Source organism: Brassica napus, chromosome A8 (assembly GCF_020379485.1).
Source record: "Brassica napus cultivar Da-Ae chromosome A8, Da-Ae, whole genome shotgun sequence".
NCBI lineage: Eukaryota > Viridiplantae > Streptophyta > Magnoliopsida > Brassicales > Brassicaceae > Brassica > Brassica napus.
In genome coordinates, this window is record NC_063441.1 from 6,111,878 (window position 1) to 6,129,728 (window position 17,851).

Genomic DNA, 17,851 nt, shown 5'->3' on the forward strand with positions numbered 1-17,851 from the left:
GTAAGATCGATTTCATTTTTTTCTAAATGAACTTTTTATCTATAAGTTTATATATCAAAACAAAAGTACATGTTGTCCTAACATTGAATTATCATGGCAGATTCAAACTTCATTTGATTGTTCATGATGACACTGGAGACTGTAAACTCGTGTTGCTTGGCTCTATTGCAAAAAGCATCATCGGTTTTGAAGCGCAGGAGCTTTGGGATGGTTCTTATGAAGAGGTAAGTTTGTGTCTATACAACTTGAATAAAAAAATGTATTATCTAAATTTTTATTTTCCAGATTGAAGATCCAGAAAATTTGCCTCAACCAATACTGGATTTGGTAGGCAAATCTTTCTGTTTTGGACTCTGTCCCTCTGATTCCGGATCCGAGATCTATAAGGTTTCAAAAGTCTGGTCTGGAGATATTATTCACCAAATTGAAACTGAATCAGAACCAGTCACCCTTATAGAAGGTTTTTCATCCACTGTGTCTTCTGGTGGGGTACGTGTTTCTGAAATCTAGAATGATTTATCCTGTTGATGTTATTTTAAGTTGTTGACCAAATGTTTGTTATTTCTTTGGAATGTAGGTTATGTTGCAGGATGTTGAGACAGGAGATTGTGCAAATCCTTTCTCGAAAAGAAAAGAAACTGATTCAGAACTGGCAGACATAACATCTACTTCAAAGAAGTTGTGCACTCTCACAGTCAAGACTGAAAAATCTAAGATCGATTAGTTTTTTCGAAGCTGAAGGACTACCTATGTTTCTTGCTGACCTATACCTATGTGTTTTGCTTTGAGTGTTTTTATTTTAGTTTTTTGTTTCCGTTGTTTGTTTCTGCACTTTAAGTTTTTTAATAAGTGGATTTTAAGTGGATTTTTTGTTCTCTGATCTTTTATAATAAAGTAGCTTTTTTTTTCTTAGTTTATATTTTCTATAAAGAATATCATCAACTAACTTTACTAATCAAACAACTTAGCACATTCTATTGTTCGCCTAACTAAAATTAATCTATAAAGCAATAAATTTTGTTTTAAAAGATCGGGTACCTTAGACATTCGAAATCTTTAGTGGAAGAATTATTCCCGTCATTCAATATCCCCACGTCCAATATGAATGTTTCTCCTGCATATAATCATAAAAAAATAAAACATCAGAATATAATATGCTAACGAAATTGTAGAGGTTCACATTTAGAAAAACTTAATTAATTATAAATATGTATTGATTATCATTGAGAATAACAGATGTACCACTTTACATGAAAAAATTCACATTTAACATTTATACAATTTCGAAATTTGCTTACCCTAATATTAAGCCGCTTTTTTATTGCAAAAACTTAATCAGAAAAGTGGATATTGAGTTGCAATCGCAATCATCGCGTCAAACACCCTTTCGTATCTGAAAAACCTAAGGTGAAAAGCTCTACTCACGTATTATGAAAAGGAAAAGAAGGGGGGTTCATGGTAGTGGAAACGAAAATCTTCCTACCAGTTCTACTTATAGTAGACAAATAAGTCATGCAGGCTTACGGAACCAAGCTATACCACTTCGTGATTGCTCGGATTCTACTGTGCCATTGACATCTGTTTTTAATAGGGTTTACCAGACAATAGGATCCTCACCATCTACAACTACCTTTGACCCATTACATGCTGCACAGGGTAGTGTTCGGCTTCACCTCACACACCATCTACTGCTTCAGTTCGTTTGTTTGGTAAGCCTACTGTTTATAAATACTATTTCCCAAGCTATTACTTTTCTCATCACATCATCACCTGTTCTAACATGAAAATATATTATTGCTGTGATATCTTCTTAGGTGTGGATTTGACTCTAAACCAACCATCATGTTCAACAGTTCATAGAAGTTGTCTGACTAATGCGAACTGTGAGTTAAACAAAACTTTATATTGTTCTTAATATGTACATGTTTACTTAAAATATCATCTGTTACTATTTTGTAGTGTCATTCCGTCCAAACTGTACTAGATCCAAAACACCTCTATCCCAGAATAGAAAGAGAAGAAGAAAGCCCCCACGTTCTGTCTTGGATGATATTACCAATATTTCACATTCTTTATCTAATGGAAATGAAGAAACAACAACAAACATACATCGTGATATCAATCAAGAGGATGATGAACTGCTTGACGATGATTTTGTTGGAGGTACTAATCCCTACGTGTATAATCTGCAAATTAGTTATATTGCTAAGTTTTTTTCTTATGGCCTTTGTTTTAGGTATCTCTCATTATGAAGGTGAGCTTGATTTCGATTTTAGTTCTCAAGAAAGTACAGACTCTGAACTTGAAGCGGACAATGTAGAGGTTCATGCTACACCAGCCAATGATCAGATTTGCCAGGTTCATGCTACACCAGCCACTTATCCGTATCGCCCCCCACCATTTTGTATGAAATCAATTTTGGAACGCTGCCAAAATCGTGAACGGAGGTCAACTAAGGTTCTAACTAAACGAAAAGAAGAAGGTTATTTCATGTCTATTTTTACAACTTTTTTAGTTTTCTGAATTTGGCTAAAAATTCAATTGCTTATACTGCTCATTTGATTTCACCTGAGCAGAGTATCTTGATGAGGGCGATCCAGATTACTCATGCTCTCATTGTGGTGCTATTATGTGGTTTGGCGAAAGGTTAAACAGACGTAGAAATGCTTCAAAGCCTACATTTTCACTATGTTGTTTGCAAGGTCAAGTTCAGTTGCCATTACTAAAAGAACCACCATTGGTGCTGAAAAAGCTGATGGAAGGAGATGACATACTAAACAAGCATTTCCAGAAGAATATGAGGCCTTATAACATGGCTTTCTCATTTATTTCCCTTGGGGGAAAAGTTGAAAGATCAGTTGAGAAGGGCATAGGACCTTCTATGTTTCAGCTTCAAGGAGAAAATTATCATCTAATGGGAAGTCTACAACCAAATGATGGAAATGAAGCCAAGTTTGGTCAGCTATATATAGTAGACACTGAACATGAAGTTGAAAATAGAGTGAACTGTTTGAGGTAAATTTAAACCTCACTCTCCCAATAAACCAAACCATTACTCATTTCAAAATGACATTGCATTTAATAGTAGAGTTTGAATGATTTATTTATTTCTGATGTCTATGGTTTCATTTCTTTACAGCAAAGGAAAATGAAATTTCAAAACAAAGAAGAAAGATAGGCTCAAGGAGGAGATTATTGACATGTTGATGAAGATGTTGAATGAAGTTAATACTTATGTGAAGCAGTTCAGATCAGCTAAAGATTGATTTAGGACAGATCCTGATGATGCGTTTCACATGCGTATTGTGAGTGATCGCTTACAGGATGGAAGAACTTATAATACTCCCACGGCTACTGAAGTTGCCACACTCATTCCTGGTGATTTTAATCTAGATATGAATAACAGAGATATTGTTCTTCAGCAACAATCAGGAAAGCTTCTAAGGATAAACGAGATTCATGCTTCTTACCTTGCACTGCAGTATCCTCTATTGTTTACTTATGGAGAAGACGGATTCAGACTGGGTATTAAAAAAGGTGTCACAGCAGCAACAAAAAAACTAAAGAAGCCTAATATCAGTATGAGACAATTCTTTGCTTATCGTCTTCATGAGCGTAAGAATGAGTCCCACTGTCTCTTACATTCTAGGCGACTCTTTCAGCAATTCATCGTTGATGCCTTTACAACTATTGAGTCAAACCGCTTACGATATTTGAAGTTCAACCAGTCTACTCTACGGTCTGATAGTTATGATTCTATAAAGGAGTCTGAAAATGCTGGAAGGATTGATATGCATGAGCAAGGGACAGAATTCATATTGCCAGCTTCTTTTGTTGGGAGTCCTAGATATATGAAAAATAACTACTTGGATCCTATGACAATATGTAAGCATTTTGGATTTCCGGATCTATTCACTGAAATATCTACATTATCTTTATTCGTTTCCAATTCATCACTAACTATTTTTTAATTTTTTTTTGTGACAGCAATGTATACTATCGAGTTTCAAAAATGTGGCCTACCCCATGCCCATATTCTCTTATTTCTCCACCCCACCAGCAAGCTTCCAAACACAGACGACATTGACAAGATTATATCTGCAGAAGTACCTAACAAGGTGGACGAACCAGAACTCTATGATGTGATTAAAGATATGATGATTCATGGTCCTTGTGGAGCTGCTAACATGAATTCTCCATGTATGAAGAATGGATTGTGTTCAAAGTCATATCCAAAAGCATTTGCTGTGAAAACTACAATTAATAAAGAAGGGTTTCCTATTTACAGAAGGCGTGAGCAATCAGAGAGTTTTGTTGAGAAGAATGGGGTTAGATGTGATAACCGATATGTTATTCCTTACAACAAAAAGCTATCTCTTCGTTATAGAGCTCACATTAATGTAGAGTGGTGCAATCAAGCTGGCTCTATTAAGTACTTATTTAAGTACATTAATAAAGGACATGATCGTGTAACAGTTGCTGTTGAACCTCCTGCTCATATCCTAGACAGCATATTGGCAAATGCACCTGTCCACCCTCCTGCCAGTACGGATTCAAATATGACTTCAAATGCCGCCGGAAATATTGTTGATGGCACTGAAGGAAGTCTTGAGAAGAAGAAGAATGAAATCAAGGACTTTTTTGATTGCAGGTACATTCTATATTCAAAAAGTTTTTTTAATACTAAATAGTATTCACTTTTTGTTGATACCGATTATTTCATTGCAGATATGTTTCTGCTTGTGAAGGGACTTGGAGAATTTTCAAGTTTCCAATTCACTTTAGGTCTGTATCAGTTGAGAAGCTGAGTTTTCATTTACCCGGTAAACAAATAGTTTTCTTCAAGGGGAAGGATAAACTGAAAGCTGTTGTCACTCGAAAACTCATCGAGAATACAATGTTCCTGGCATGGTTTGAGCTGAATAAGATTGATGATCTTGCGAAAACTCTGACCTATGCGCAGATACCTAACTTCATTACATATAACAAGAAGCAGAAGAAGTGGATCAGGCGAAAAAGAGGTTTTAGCATTGGGAGGATTAACTATGCTCCGCGGAAACAGGAAGATGCTTACTTTTTGCGTGTGTTGTTGAACATCGTTAAAGGTCCAACCAGTTACGAAGCCTTTAAAACATATGATGGTGTTCTTTACCCTAGCTACAAGGCAGCATGTTTTGCTCGTGGGTTACTAGATGATGATCAAGAGTACATAGATGATATTTTAAGGAGAAGTTATGAAAGCACAGCAAGTGAACTGCGACAATTTTTTGTTATGATGCTGATGAATGACAGTTTATCTATGCCAGAGGTTGTTTGGGAACATACATGGGAGCGCCTTTCATAAGATATTGAGTATAACCGAAGAAAATACTTCAAACGACCAGGTAATATTTATTTTTGTCTAACAAAAAAAAATATTAACCAAAGTATTTTTTTGTAGTATTCTGACTTTCTCTATGTGTTTTCTAGGGTTATTGATCAGTGACGAAGATAAAAAAAAAATGTCTTGCAAAAGATTGACAATCTTTTGAGGCGTAATGGTACTTATCAGGGAAAATTCGAGACTATGCCAAAACTGCCAAAGACAAGGACCCAGGATTCAAATGTCTTGATACTGGATGAGAGAAACTATTCACCTGAGTCGCTGCTACAAACTTTTGATCAAGACTGTCGTAAAATGACAGACGAGCAAAAAAAAGTATATGATGAGATACTTTCGGCTGTGGATGATGGAATTGGTGGAATGTTCTTTGTTGATGGATTTGGTGGTACTGGAAAAACATTTCTCTGGAAATTACTTTCTGCAACTATTAGAACTGAAAAACATTGTGCTAAATGTTGCATCCAGTGGCATTGCTTCGTTGTTGTTGCAAGGTGGTAGGACTGCTCATTCAAGATTTGGGATTCCACTAATTCCCGATGAATTTTCTTCGTGTACTATATCGCATGGATCTGATCAGGCTAATTTAGTGAAGGAGTCGTCACTCATTATATGGGACGAAGCACCAATGATGAGCCAGTTTTGTTTTGAAGCACTTGATAGAAGCTTGTCTGATATCATGGGCAACAATAGTGTCAATCCCTTTGGTGGAAAAGTAATTGTTTTTGGGGGTGATTTTAGGCAGGTTCTCCCTGTAATTAATGGAGCTGGAAGGGCCGAAATTGTGTTGGGGGCGCTGAATTCATCATATCTTTGGGAACACTGCAAAGTGCTTAAACTCACAAAGAATATGCGATTGTTATCAGATTGTTTGTCAGTTGAAGAAGCAAAGGATCTTAAGGAGTTTTCAGAGTGGATACTGAAAATTGGGGATGGAAAAGTTAACGAGCCTAATGATGGCGAAGCAGAGATTGAAATTCCTTCTCAGTTTTTGATTATTGACGCAGACGAACCTATAGAAGCAATCAGCAAAGCTGTTTACGGTGATTCTATTTCCCTTCAAGAAAACAAGGACCCTAAGTTTTTCCAAGAAAGAGCTATTTTGTGTCCAACAAATGAGGATGTTAATATGATTAACGAGTACATGCTGGATAGACTTGCTGGTATATTTTAATGCTTCACGCCTAATTTTTAGTTTGTGTTTTTTCTAATACTTTTCTAACGCTTAACTTTTTTCTATTACAGGTGATGAGAAGATCTATATTAGTGCTGATAGTATAGATCCATCAGATAAAATTTCTGTAAACAATGAAGCATTGCGTCCAGACTTCCTTAACACTATCAAAGTTTCTGGTTTGCCAAACCATAGCCTTAGACTCAAGGTTGGTTGTCCTGTGATGGTTTTAAGAAACATTGATCCGTCTGCTGGTTTAATGAATGGAACAAGACTTCAGATCACTGAACTAATGGATTTTATGGTTCGAGCAAAGATTATAACTGGAGAAAAGGTGGGGCGGACAGTTGATATCCCTAGGTTGTCAATAACACCATCAGACACAAGATTACCATTTAAGATGCGTAGAAGGCAATTACCCTTGGCTGTGGCGTTTGCAATTACTATAAATAATTAATCTGAAGTTGGTATCTTTCTCCTAAGACCCGTGTTTTCACATGGACAGCTCTATGTTGGTATTTCAAGGGTTACATCTAAAATCGGTTTGAAGATATTGATTGTGGACAAAGATGGGAAACCTCAGACCAAAACTATGAATGTTGTGTTCAAAGAGATATTCAACAATCTCTGACATATTCAGTGATCAGGTATGTGATTTCCATCTACTTGCGTGATTGAGTGAGAAAGTTTTTTTAAATAGTTTATCTATTCTTATCATGATTCAGACACACATGGAATTCAAGAAGACTGGTTGAGAAGATTGTCGTTCTAGACTCATCAGTGTTTTGACGTTGTTTTATTTTACAGAAGTTAATTCTCAAGATTATGCTTTTTTTTATTTGTTTCAAGATTTTTTTTTTTTTGTATTTCGTATTGTTACATAAACATTGATTCGCAAGAATCCTTAAATTCATTATTATTCAACCGTGACTATACAGTAAACTAAAATATATCGAAACAGTGTCTTTTCTAATCCTATATGACCAATTTTTTCATGTAAAGTGATACCAATGACATGTTCTGTTAGCAATAACTTCAATCAAAATTCTTCAAACAATCTCCAGTTACCCTCCTAACTACCATTTTTCAGTTCCAAGCCTAATTACTATAGTGTTAAGCTATTAAAAACGCACTAACCTTAATACGGATTGCATCACGTTTTGTCAAGCTCCCATGTCCTTCACCTCCTGACAACGCTCTGGCTCTAAAGATGCCATCATTCACCTGCTCATAAATATATACATAGATACGTGAACTGACTATAATACTATAACACAATTAAAAAAAAATTAGTAATATACTTATCTGTCTAACGCAAAGCTTCGGTAGGAACTCGCTTAGTGACCACCATTAAACAATTATGTAGTTTGTTCTGTAAAATGAAGATAAAGATTAGTTAACAGTTGCTATTTTACAAATATAAAATATTTCAATGAAATTTAACCAAGCACGATCATATTATTATTAGACAAGGTGTTCTTCGTACACTTTTAAATAATTCCAATATTTTGTTGTTAAAAAATTAAGATTAAGTGGTAGTTATAGATCAAAAAAAATTACGTGAGATTAGATTGACCTTTTTTCTTTTAAAGATGGAACCATTGTCTACAAAATCTTTAAAATATAATATAACATCACCTCGACAGATCGTATGAGATGAAGTTGTTGGTGGATCTACCAAGTTTGAAGATCTGATTGTTCCATGATCGTACGAGATGATCGTACGAGATGAAGTCATCGGTGGATCTATCAAGTTTGAAGATCTGATTGCTTGCATGTCTAATATCTCCAAATCACTGTAAGATCTGCAAGTTCAATATATATCTAAACAAAAAAACTTAATTAAAGTACTTGATTAGGGTTACAGTTGATAACCTTGCATAGCTCTTCTGATGGAATTAGAATTCTCGATCATCTATCTTTGTTAGAAGGAATTCGAGGTGTAGAATCGGATTTGTTTTTGTTTTCTTCTCATTGAAGAAGAAAGAGTGACCGCAAAAGATTGAGAGAGATAAGAGAACATCAACCGTTTGCCAAAACCGAGTTTCCAAAAAAAAAATATCTGCTTCCCGGAAAAAAAAACTGTTACACATGGGCTTTTAAAATTATGGGTCTTTTTCAATGCTAAATGACCCAAAAGGTTTTCTATTTAACACAAACTCAAGTTTTTAATTAAATTGTAACTTTTTCAATATTATTCATAATCTTAATAAAAAAATCTTTTACAAATCTTAATAAAATTTAAAATAGGTTATTTTTCATAGCCGTTGAATAAATTAATTTCCATAAAAAATATACATTATTTATCTATTTCATATATCATAGTATCATACTAACTCATAATTCTTAATTTCATCTTACTTTAATGGTTGTGAATAGAAATGTGGCCCAACTAAAATTACCTTATCACACTGTGATCAATTTTGTAATCAAATTATGTTACAACAATTTTTATATTATGTGATGTTTTATTGTCATCATTGTATTATAATTTTGATACATTATATAATGGTGTAAATAGTTTTTGATTACATTACGTAAACAGAAAAAAAATACCCGTCCGGTCAGGCGGGTCCAGATCTAGTTAGTTTTTCTTACCTATGTTTCGTACTTTCTCACTCTTACCATTTGTAATTATATCGATACAATAATGGAGACAACCGGATTATTCTGGTTGGAACATTTTCATTTTCTAAATCCAGATCCCAATAGATACTTCACGTTATTGTGTTTTTGTCGTCACATCCTGATGACAACATATTCTCCTATACCTAGATGTAATTTCAGGTTTCTAACGCCCGCTCACAACATCGGCAATCCCACATGCCTTCGTCTGCCCGTCTAGAAGACAACAACCAGTATAAATAATTTATTTTATACAATAATGGTCAACTTTATTTAAGCATATTAAAATAAATCATTTGTTGAGATAGAAGACCATTCGAAATAGAGAAAGAAGCTTATAATTGGCTTTAAAGGATGGCTAGTGTTCTGCAGCGTTAGCCTAGAACCCACAGGACATGTAGTTCTCACAAGACGGATTGTTATAATTACTTTTTTTTTTTTTTTGATTTAAATTATAAATATATTTATTTTATTTAAAAAATAAATTTAATCTAATTTTTAATTAATAATTTATTTTCACGCAATTCTCTAGCAAATTATAAAAGAAATTTGCAAGCGATTTCACAATTTTTTACGGAATTGCGACAGATTCAATAATGTTATTGCAGTTCCCTCGTAATTTTGCAAGGTTACTGCGACAGATTTCGTTTTATCCACGCAATTCCTTAACAATTTCGACAAAAAATAATTGTTAATCGTTCAGTGTGCGTAATTCGTTTTAGATGTATTGGATTTAGTGGATATAATTGGGCTTGCTTGTCTAAATTAAGGGGGTGTATTGAACTGAGTATCTTAGAAGATTTGAGAAAATTTTATATTAAGGTGGGTTTGAAAGAAATTTAGGTGATTTTAGTTAAACTAAAGAGAAGGAAATGTAAATACCGGTGGTTTTAGTAAAACTTTACGTTATACTTTGAGAGTGTTTCGGATGATTTGATGTCGTCAAGTCATATCATAAGTCTATTTTTCACGGACTAAAAATATCTCTATTAAACAAAATAACTAATTACCTTTAAGTGGGGCTTATTGGATTAAGGATTTCATAAAATTTTGAGTTTTTCCCCAAATCCTCTCGTAAGAGATTGAAAATTTCGGTTCCACATTTTGATAATACTAGCCTCATCAAGCAGTATGACAAAACTCTCATTGGCAGGTGCATGAATCCGGCGGGGCAGGATATAAATGCTCTCCTGGTGATGTTGCCAAAGATTTGGAAGGTGGAGGATCGTGTGGCTGGTACTGACTTGGGGTTTGGACGCTTCCAGTTTGATTTTGTGGAGGAGGAAGATATTGAGGCAGTACTGAAGATGCAGCCCTACCACTTCGACTACTGGATGATCGCATTGGCTCGGTGGCAGCCAAAGATGCCACGGGATTTCCCTTCGGAGATACCATTTTGGATCAAGGTATTGGGTGTCCCTCTGGAGTTTTGGGACGTAGCAACTTTTCAAAGCATTGGGGAGGCGTTAGGAGAAACGGTGGAGGTTGATCTTGATTATGGTAAAATCAAAGTGGTTGTGGATGGCCGCAAGGAGTTGTGTTTTGACACGACCGTGGACTTTGTTGGTGGGGAGTTCCATGGAGGAGATGAGGCTCTAATATCACTTAAGTACGAGAAGTTATTTGGATACTGCGGAACATGTTTCAGCCTTTCTCATGATAAGGAGCAGTGTCCACTAACGGCAAAGAGTCCACCGAAGAAGAAGGAGATTAGGGAGTTGCCTCTAGCCAGACAAGAAGATAGAGCTAGGAGTTACAAAGGTGTGGTCATAAATGGAGAGGGGGAACAACAAGTAAAAGGCAAGGATCATAGAGATTTCTATGGAAAGGGAAAAGGGAAGATGTATGAGGAGCAGGAGTCCAAATGGGTGAAGGTACCTGAGAGAGGAAATTTTCGGAATCAGGGCCACCGCAACAATCAAAGAGGTGACGATGGAGGCTATAGGTACAGGGGCGATCGGGGTGATCGAACCAGAAGATACGGCACGGTGAATAACTTCAATGCTGCTAGGGGGGTGCGACGTGGTGCTAGTCCACGAACTGGAGCAGCAGAGGATGCACGGGAAGAGGGAGAGATTCCCCATCAGGATCACAGAGCTCAGCGTCTTGATGATGAACTATCGCTTTCAATACCGTTGCAGGGAAACGCGGCTCAGGTAGACGATCCAAAGGTAAATTCGGTTCTGGAAAGTGAGGAGAATGGATTAGATGTGGTCAATGAGTTTTTAGAAACTGAGAATAATAAGGGTGAGGAAGATAGTATGGAGCTAGGGGATGAACAGGTTAACCTCGAAGGTGATGATGGAGAAGACGTGGAGAATGCTAGTGGGGAGGAAAACTTTCAGAATCTCACAGATGGAGAGGTCGAGGAAAGTAATGATCAGATTGACGATACACTGGGAGACATCAAGGAGGACGATATTACAGTGGGTGGAATGGAAGAGAAGGAAGCTGCTGCGGGCGAGGAGGATAAGAAGAAGGGGGCGCGCAGGGGTCTTATTAAGCCGAGTTTGGTTGCAGGAGGTTCAACAAAGGCAAGAATGGTTCAAGCTTACATATCCAACCGTAAGCGCACGTCCACTAAACCTGTGAACCGTAATGGAGAAGGATCAAAGCAGCAGGAGGAGCAGGGTACCTCAAAACCCAAACCTCATTCGACCAAACCCTAGAGTTCTATGGATTTACGAGCTACAGAAGAGCAGTTCTTTGAGCATTTGGAGTCTCCTGGTTTTTTCATTTTATTTGCATTAATAAGCTCTTTGAGCATTTATATTGTTGGTGTTTTTAGTTTTTATTTGAATTTGGTTCTTTGTTTGAGCTTTGAAAGATCGAACTATAAGATCTTGAATGGGAATATGACTGGCTTTTTGGTTTTATGGTATTATGTTTGGTACGTATGGTGCATTTCTGGTTTAGTATGTCTACTCTTTCAAAATTCTGGAAGTGCTACTGGATTGTTGGTTAGTTTGGTCATGGATCTGTATATGTGTTTGGTCTCCTTAATCCAAATACATATACAATGGTGTTTCACGGTGATGCAAGTGTTTGGGTGGAGGAGTGGTGCTATTTCGTTATCTCTACATCAATTATGGGTTTTGGTTTCTTTATTTCTACATAATAAAGGTAAGCGTATGGAGGAGATGTATTATTGGATGAATGATTGGTGCCTTGCAATGAATATTGGGTTCATCTATATGGTGTGGTACGGGTTCCCACTGGGACTAAGAGTTTTGTTTTGTCACTTTCAAAATATTTTTTTCACACAGATGGTGCAAACGAATATCAGCATGGCAATATATTTTTTCCTTATTTGGTCTTTTACTCAATGGCTTTGGTTATATACGTGTTGGAAGAGAGGTCAACACCTGCAGTTTTTATTGGGAGTGATACGTTTTAAATGGTCACTATGGTATTGGTTTTCGGTTTCCCCATGTTGTTGGAGAGCTTGGCGGAGTGCATTAACAGGTGATTGGGAGAGTGTGATGGTTACGAAGTTGTTGGTGTCATGTTTTTGGCTGTTTTGTATGGTATGGTGGTGGAAATTTCAGGGTCTCTTTACACCCAAATTAAATAGCTCTATAGAGCTTTTGTATAATTTTTTAAAATGAGAGCACTTAGTTGGAATTGCAGAGGAATGGGAAGTAAATGGACAACAAGTTATTTAAGGGAGATATGGCATAAATATAAGCCGGATTTTTTATTTTTATCGGAAACAAAACAAGATTTTGAATTCGTTCAAAAATATCAATCACATTTTGGATTTGATAATTTAGTCACAGTTGATCCAATAGGTCGGAGTGGTGGACTGGCGCTTTACTATAATAACGATTATCAGGTTAAGGTTTTATATTCAAGTAATAGAATGATTGACGTGGAAGCAGTGGCTCTGGGGAAAACGGTTTATTTGACTTTTGTGTATGGGGATCCAGTCAAAGAATTGAGGGAACAAGTGTGGGAACGCTTAACTAGATATGGACTTTCAAGATCGGAACCGTGGTTCCTTATTGGCGATTTGAATGAGATTACAGGAAATCATGAAAAAGAGGGTGGATCTCTCAGGAGTGCGGATTCATTTGTCCCTTTTAACAATATGATTAGGAATAGTGGATTGCTGGAGTTCCCGGCTAAGGGAAATAAATTGTCATGGCAAGGGAGAAGAGGTAAAGGAAAAGGGGCAGTAATGGTAAGATGCCGCCTAGACCGTGCACTAGCAAACGAGGAATGGCATACTTTATTCCCATGTTCTCATACGGAATATTTAAAGATGGTGGCATCTGATCATCGACCTCTGGTGGCTTTTCTCGATGATAAAGTTATACGGAGAAAAGGCCAATTTAGATTCGATAAGAGATGGGTTGGCCAAGATGGTCTTATGGAATCAATTACAATGGGTTGGTCGAAAAATAGGGAAGGCACCAGAAATGGTATAGTGGAAAAGATTAGTAATTGTCGTCATCAAATAGCAAAATGGCGGAAAAATAATCCACCTTATGGAAAGGAAAAAATTGCAGATTTGCAAAAGGCCCTTGAAGAAGTACAAACTGATGATACTAGGTCTCAAGAGGACATACTGGAAGTATCCAGGAAGCTACAAGAGGCATATAAGGATGAAGAGGAGTATTGGCACCAAAAAAGTAGGAATATGTGGTATTCATCTGGGGATCTTAATACAAAATTTTACCACGCATTGACTAAGCAACGAAGGGTACGTAATAGGATTGTAGGACTTCATGATGCAGCCGGAAATTGGATCACTGAGGATAATGGAGTAGAAAAAATAGCAGTAGACTATTTTGAAGAACTCTTTTGTACTACATCTCCATCGGAGTTTGACGATTTTCTCTCGGAAATAACACCGGGGATTACTCCTCAGATAAATCAATGGTTATTGAGAATGGCGACTGAGAATGAGGTCAGAGAGGCTCTTTTTATGATGCATCCAGAGAAAGCACCAGGACCAGATGGCATGACCGCTCTTTTCTTTCAACATTCGTGGCATATTATTAAGAATGATTTACTAGAGATGGTGAATAATTTTCTGGTCTCGGGAGAGATGGACGCACGGTTAAACATTACTAATATATGTATGATTCCAAAGACAGAAAGGCCTACAAGGATGACGGAGTTGCGACCAATCAGTTTATGTAATGTGGGCTATAAAATAATATCGAAGGTTTTGTGTCAACGGTTGAAAATCTATTTACCCTCTCTCGTCTCGGAGACGCAATCGGCATTTGTGGCAGGGCGTTTGATCTCTGATAATATTCTTATAGCTCAGGAAATGTTTCATGGATTAAGAACAAATAAAGCGTGTCAAGGAAAGTATATGGCAGTTAAAACGGATATGAGTAAAGCGTACGATAGGATAGAATGGGAATTTATTAAAGCTTTATTACAGAAGATGGGTTTTCATCAGCATTGGATTAAATTAATGATGGAGTGCATATCCTCGGTTCAATATAGGGTTCTTCTAAATGGACAACCACGAGGGCTCATTGTTCCACAAAGAGGTTTACGACAAGGAGATCCATTGTCTCCTTATTTATTTATCTTGTGTACTGAGGCTTTGATTGCAAATATCAGGAAGGCGGAGAGAGGGAAACAATTAACAGGAATTAAGGTAGCCAGAGCATGTCCATCGATTTCACATCTTTTTTTTGCGGATGATAGTTTGTTCTTATGCAAAGCTCAAAAGGAGGAATGTCACACTATTCTCAGGATTTTAAAAGAGTATGAGATGGTTTCGGGGCAACTGATAAATTTTGAAAAGTCTTCGATTCAATTTGGTCATAAGATTGAGGAATCGACCAGGCAGGAGTTAAGAGATATTTTGGGTATTCAGAATTTGGGGGGAATGGGATCTTATCTAGGATTACCAGAGAATCTTGGAGGCTCGAAGATTCAAGTTTTCGGCTTTGTGCAGGATCGTCTAAATAGTAGGGTCAATGGTTGGACTTTTAAGTTTTTTACAAAAGGAGGAAAGGAAGTGATTATTAAATCAGTGATTACGGCATTGCCGAACCATACGATGTCGTGTTATCGCTTACCTAAGGCAACCACAAAAAGGTTGACGGGTGCTGTAGCACAATTCTGGTGGAGTCCTGGAGGTAGTTCACGAGGACTGCATTGGAAATCATGGGACAAAGTATGCGTCAGTAAGGAAGATGGGGGTTTAGGTTTTAAGGATATAACTGATTTCAATACTGCAATGCTTGGTAAGCAGTTATGGAGGCTGATAGAAAAGCCAAACACTTTATTCTCTCGAGTTTTCAAGGGGAGGTATTATAGGCATGCCTCACCTCTTGAACCGATCCGTTCATACTCTCCGTCATATGGCTGGAGGAGTATAGTATCTGCTAGATCTCTGGTAAGCAAAGGACTAATCAAACGGGTGGGAACAGGTTCTTCTATATCTGTATGGAATGATCCCTGGCTCCCAACCACTCGCCCGAGACCAGCCAACAAAAATCAACACAATTTGTATCCAGATCTTACAGTGGAATCACTTATTGATCCCATTTCGCGAAAATGGAATTCGCAGGCCCTACGGGATTTGGTAGATCCACAGGATGTGAAAATTATAGAAAGTATACCACTGAGCAGAAATCAGATGGTCGATAGGGAAGGATGGCATTTCACAAACAATGGAAGATTTACGGTTAAATCAGGCTACCAAGTAGAGCGGATCTACCCGGATAGGGAACGACCACCATTATTGATGGGACCAACAGTTGATGCTCTGAAGGCTTTTTGTTGGAAAATCCGGTGTCCACCAAAAATAAAACATTTTCTTTGGCAATTGGTATCAGGGTGTGTAGCAGTTAAGAAGAATCTGAAGGCGCGAGGGATGCAAGGTGAGATTTGTTGTGCAAGATGTGGAGCGGAGGAGGAGTCGATTAACCATGTATTTTTCGAATGTCCTCCAGCACTTCAGGTTTGGGCTTTTTCAAAGATACCAACAAATCCAGTCATTTTCCCAACGAGTTCTCTTTTTACGAATATGGATCATCTTTTTTGGAGGGTTGTTCCACAGATGGAGGATCATCAGTTTGCTTGGATACTATGGTATATTTGGAAAGGAAGAAACAATAAGGTTTTTAGCAATTTGGATATGGATCCTAAGGATACTCTAAAACTGGCAGAAACGGAATCTATACTCTGGGCAGAGGCACAAGTTTTGAATGAACAGAAAATGGAAACTCAGATACAGGTTACGTCCCTTCCGTCAATTTCCGGACGATGGTGTTTTACAGATGGATCATGGAAAGAGGGTGATATTTTCTCTGGTCAGGGTTGGTTCAGTACATTAGAAGGATTTGAGGGGTTGATGGGAGCAAGGAATGTACGGGCATCTCTAACACCATTACATGCAGAGATGGAAGCGCTACTATGGGCTATGGAATGTATGAGAAACTTACGACAATTTCAGGTTACGTTTGCAACGGATTGTTCTCAATTGGTGAAGATGGTTTCAGCACCAGAAGAATGGCCTGCTTTTGCAAGTTATTTGGAAGATATCAAGAGTCTGAAAGAGAGTTTCATACGATCAGAGATTATTCATGTGCCAAGAACGCAAAATACAAAGGCGGATAACCTAGCACGCAGTGTCAGGACACAAACGTCTTTCGTCGTTCACATGGATCAACATCTACCAGTGTGGTTTACAGGGTCAATATGAGTCTGTAATGTTGTCGACAAAAAAAAAAAAAAAAGAATATGACATTTATAAAAACTCTAACAAATCCATGATTATTGGATATGGCATTTGTAGAAATCTTATAAAAACTCCCCTTATTGGAAAATATGGATTTCACAATTATTTATATCAAAGATTATTTAAGAGTATTAGAAAAAAATGATTCACCCTTTAAATTCAACTGAATAGAATACCACCTAAAGTGATGGAATTTGAAAAATATATAAAAAAAACAAATGACATATTCCATTTTCTCTTTCGTACTTCACAGAGTCACAACAATGTTATAATGGTGACACAAGCTTACTTCACTCCGTCGAGTCCCCACGCTTTGCCAGCACCGATTCCATGCTCTTCGATCGACATGACTTTATTATTTTTCCTTCTACGTTCCTACCTTCTGTCTCCACTCTTTTCCCTTCCGCCTCCCGTTCTCCGATCTCTGATCCCTCCCAAACGCTACCTCTCTCCCGACGCTACTTCCCTCTTATCACCTCCTAATCACTAACCTTCTTCCCCCAAAGAATCTCTTTATCTCAACAGTGTCAATCTTCTCCACCGTGGTTTGTTTTACAACAAAATCTCGCTGTACATGGTCTCGCTGAACATAACCTTCCTCTTTATATTTGTTGCACAACACATTATAAGGTTTCTTTAGCATTATGCAGTAATGGTGTTTGTTTAATATATACATGCATATTTGTGTCTGTACATCCCAATATTTTATGTATCAACTAAAAACAGTGGAGATTTTATTCTGTGATGAAAGTTTATTCAGTACAATGTTCTTTAATATACCAATTGAAACAAGACTTGAAACAAACAGTAGATAAAGTTTAGTTTCTGTCCCTTCAAGAAATTAATCAGCTTTGTTCATCTTTTACCAACACCCAATTCAATTCTGGTGGAAGCTGAAATATTTTTGGCTTTAAGGTTGGATCCTTCGATAAGTGCCATCTTAGATTCGTTCTCCATT

General features: G+C 37.1%; 1 protein-coding gene across 1 annotated transcript; it reads left to right on the forward strand.

Annotated features, from left to right (window-relative positions):
- Window positions 1-2,085: 2,085 nt before the first annotated feature.
- LOC111209440 lies at window positions 2,086-7,185 on the forward strand. Its single transcript, XM_048737406.1, has 12 exons — window positions 2,086-2,179; window positions 2,237-2,358; window positions 2,577-2,646; window positions 2,703-3,015; window positions 3,272-3,885; window positions 3,988-4,651; window positions 4,729-5,249; window positions 5,293-5,384; window positions 5,552-5,745; window positions 5,849-6,543; window positions 6,626-6,965; window positions 7,080-7,185. Exons 1-12 carry the CDS (start codon window positions 2,086-2,088, stop codon window positions 7,183-7,185), a joined length of 3,825 nt encoding a protein of 1,274 aa, XP_048593363.1.
- The last annotated feature ends 10,666 nt before the right edge of the window (window positions 7,186-17,851 follow it).

Bases quoted from the DNA above. Each gene is read 5' to 3' on its own strand.
- LOC111209440 (XM_048737406.1), top strand. From the start codon at position 2,086: ATGAAGAAACAACAACAAACATACATCGTGATATCAATCAAGAGGATG. The intron at 6,544-6,625 runs GTATATTTTAAT...TTTCTATTACAG, and splicing joins CATGCTGGATAGACTTGCTG to GTGATGAGAAGATCTATATT. The intron at 6,966-7,079 runs GCAATTACCCTT...TGGTATTTCAAG, and splicing joins CCATTTAAGATGCGTAGAAG to GGTTACATCTAAAATCGGTT.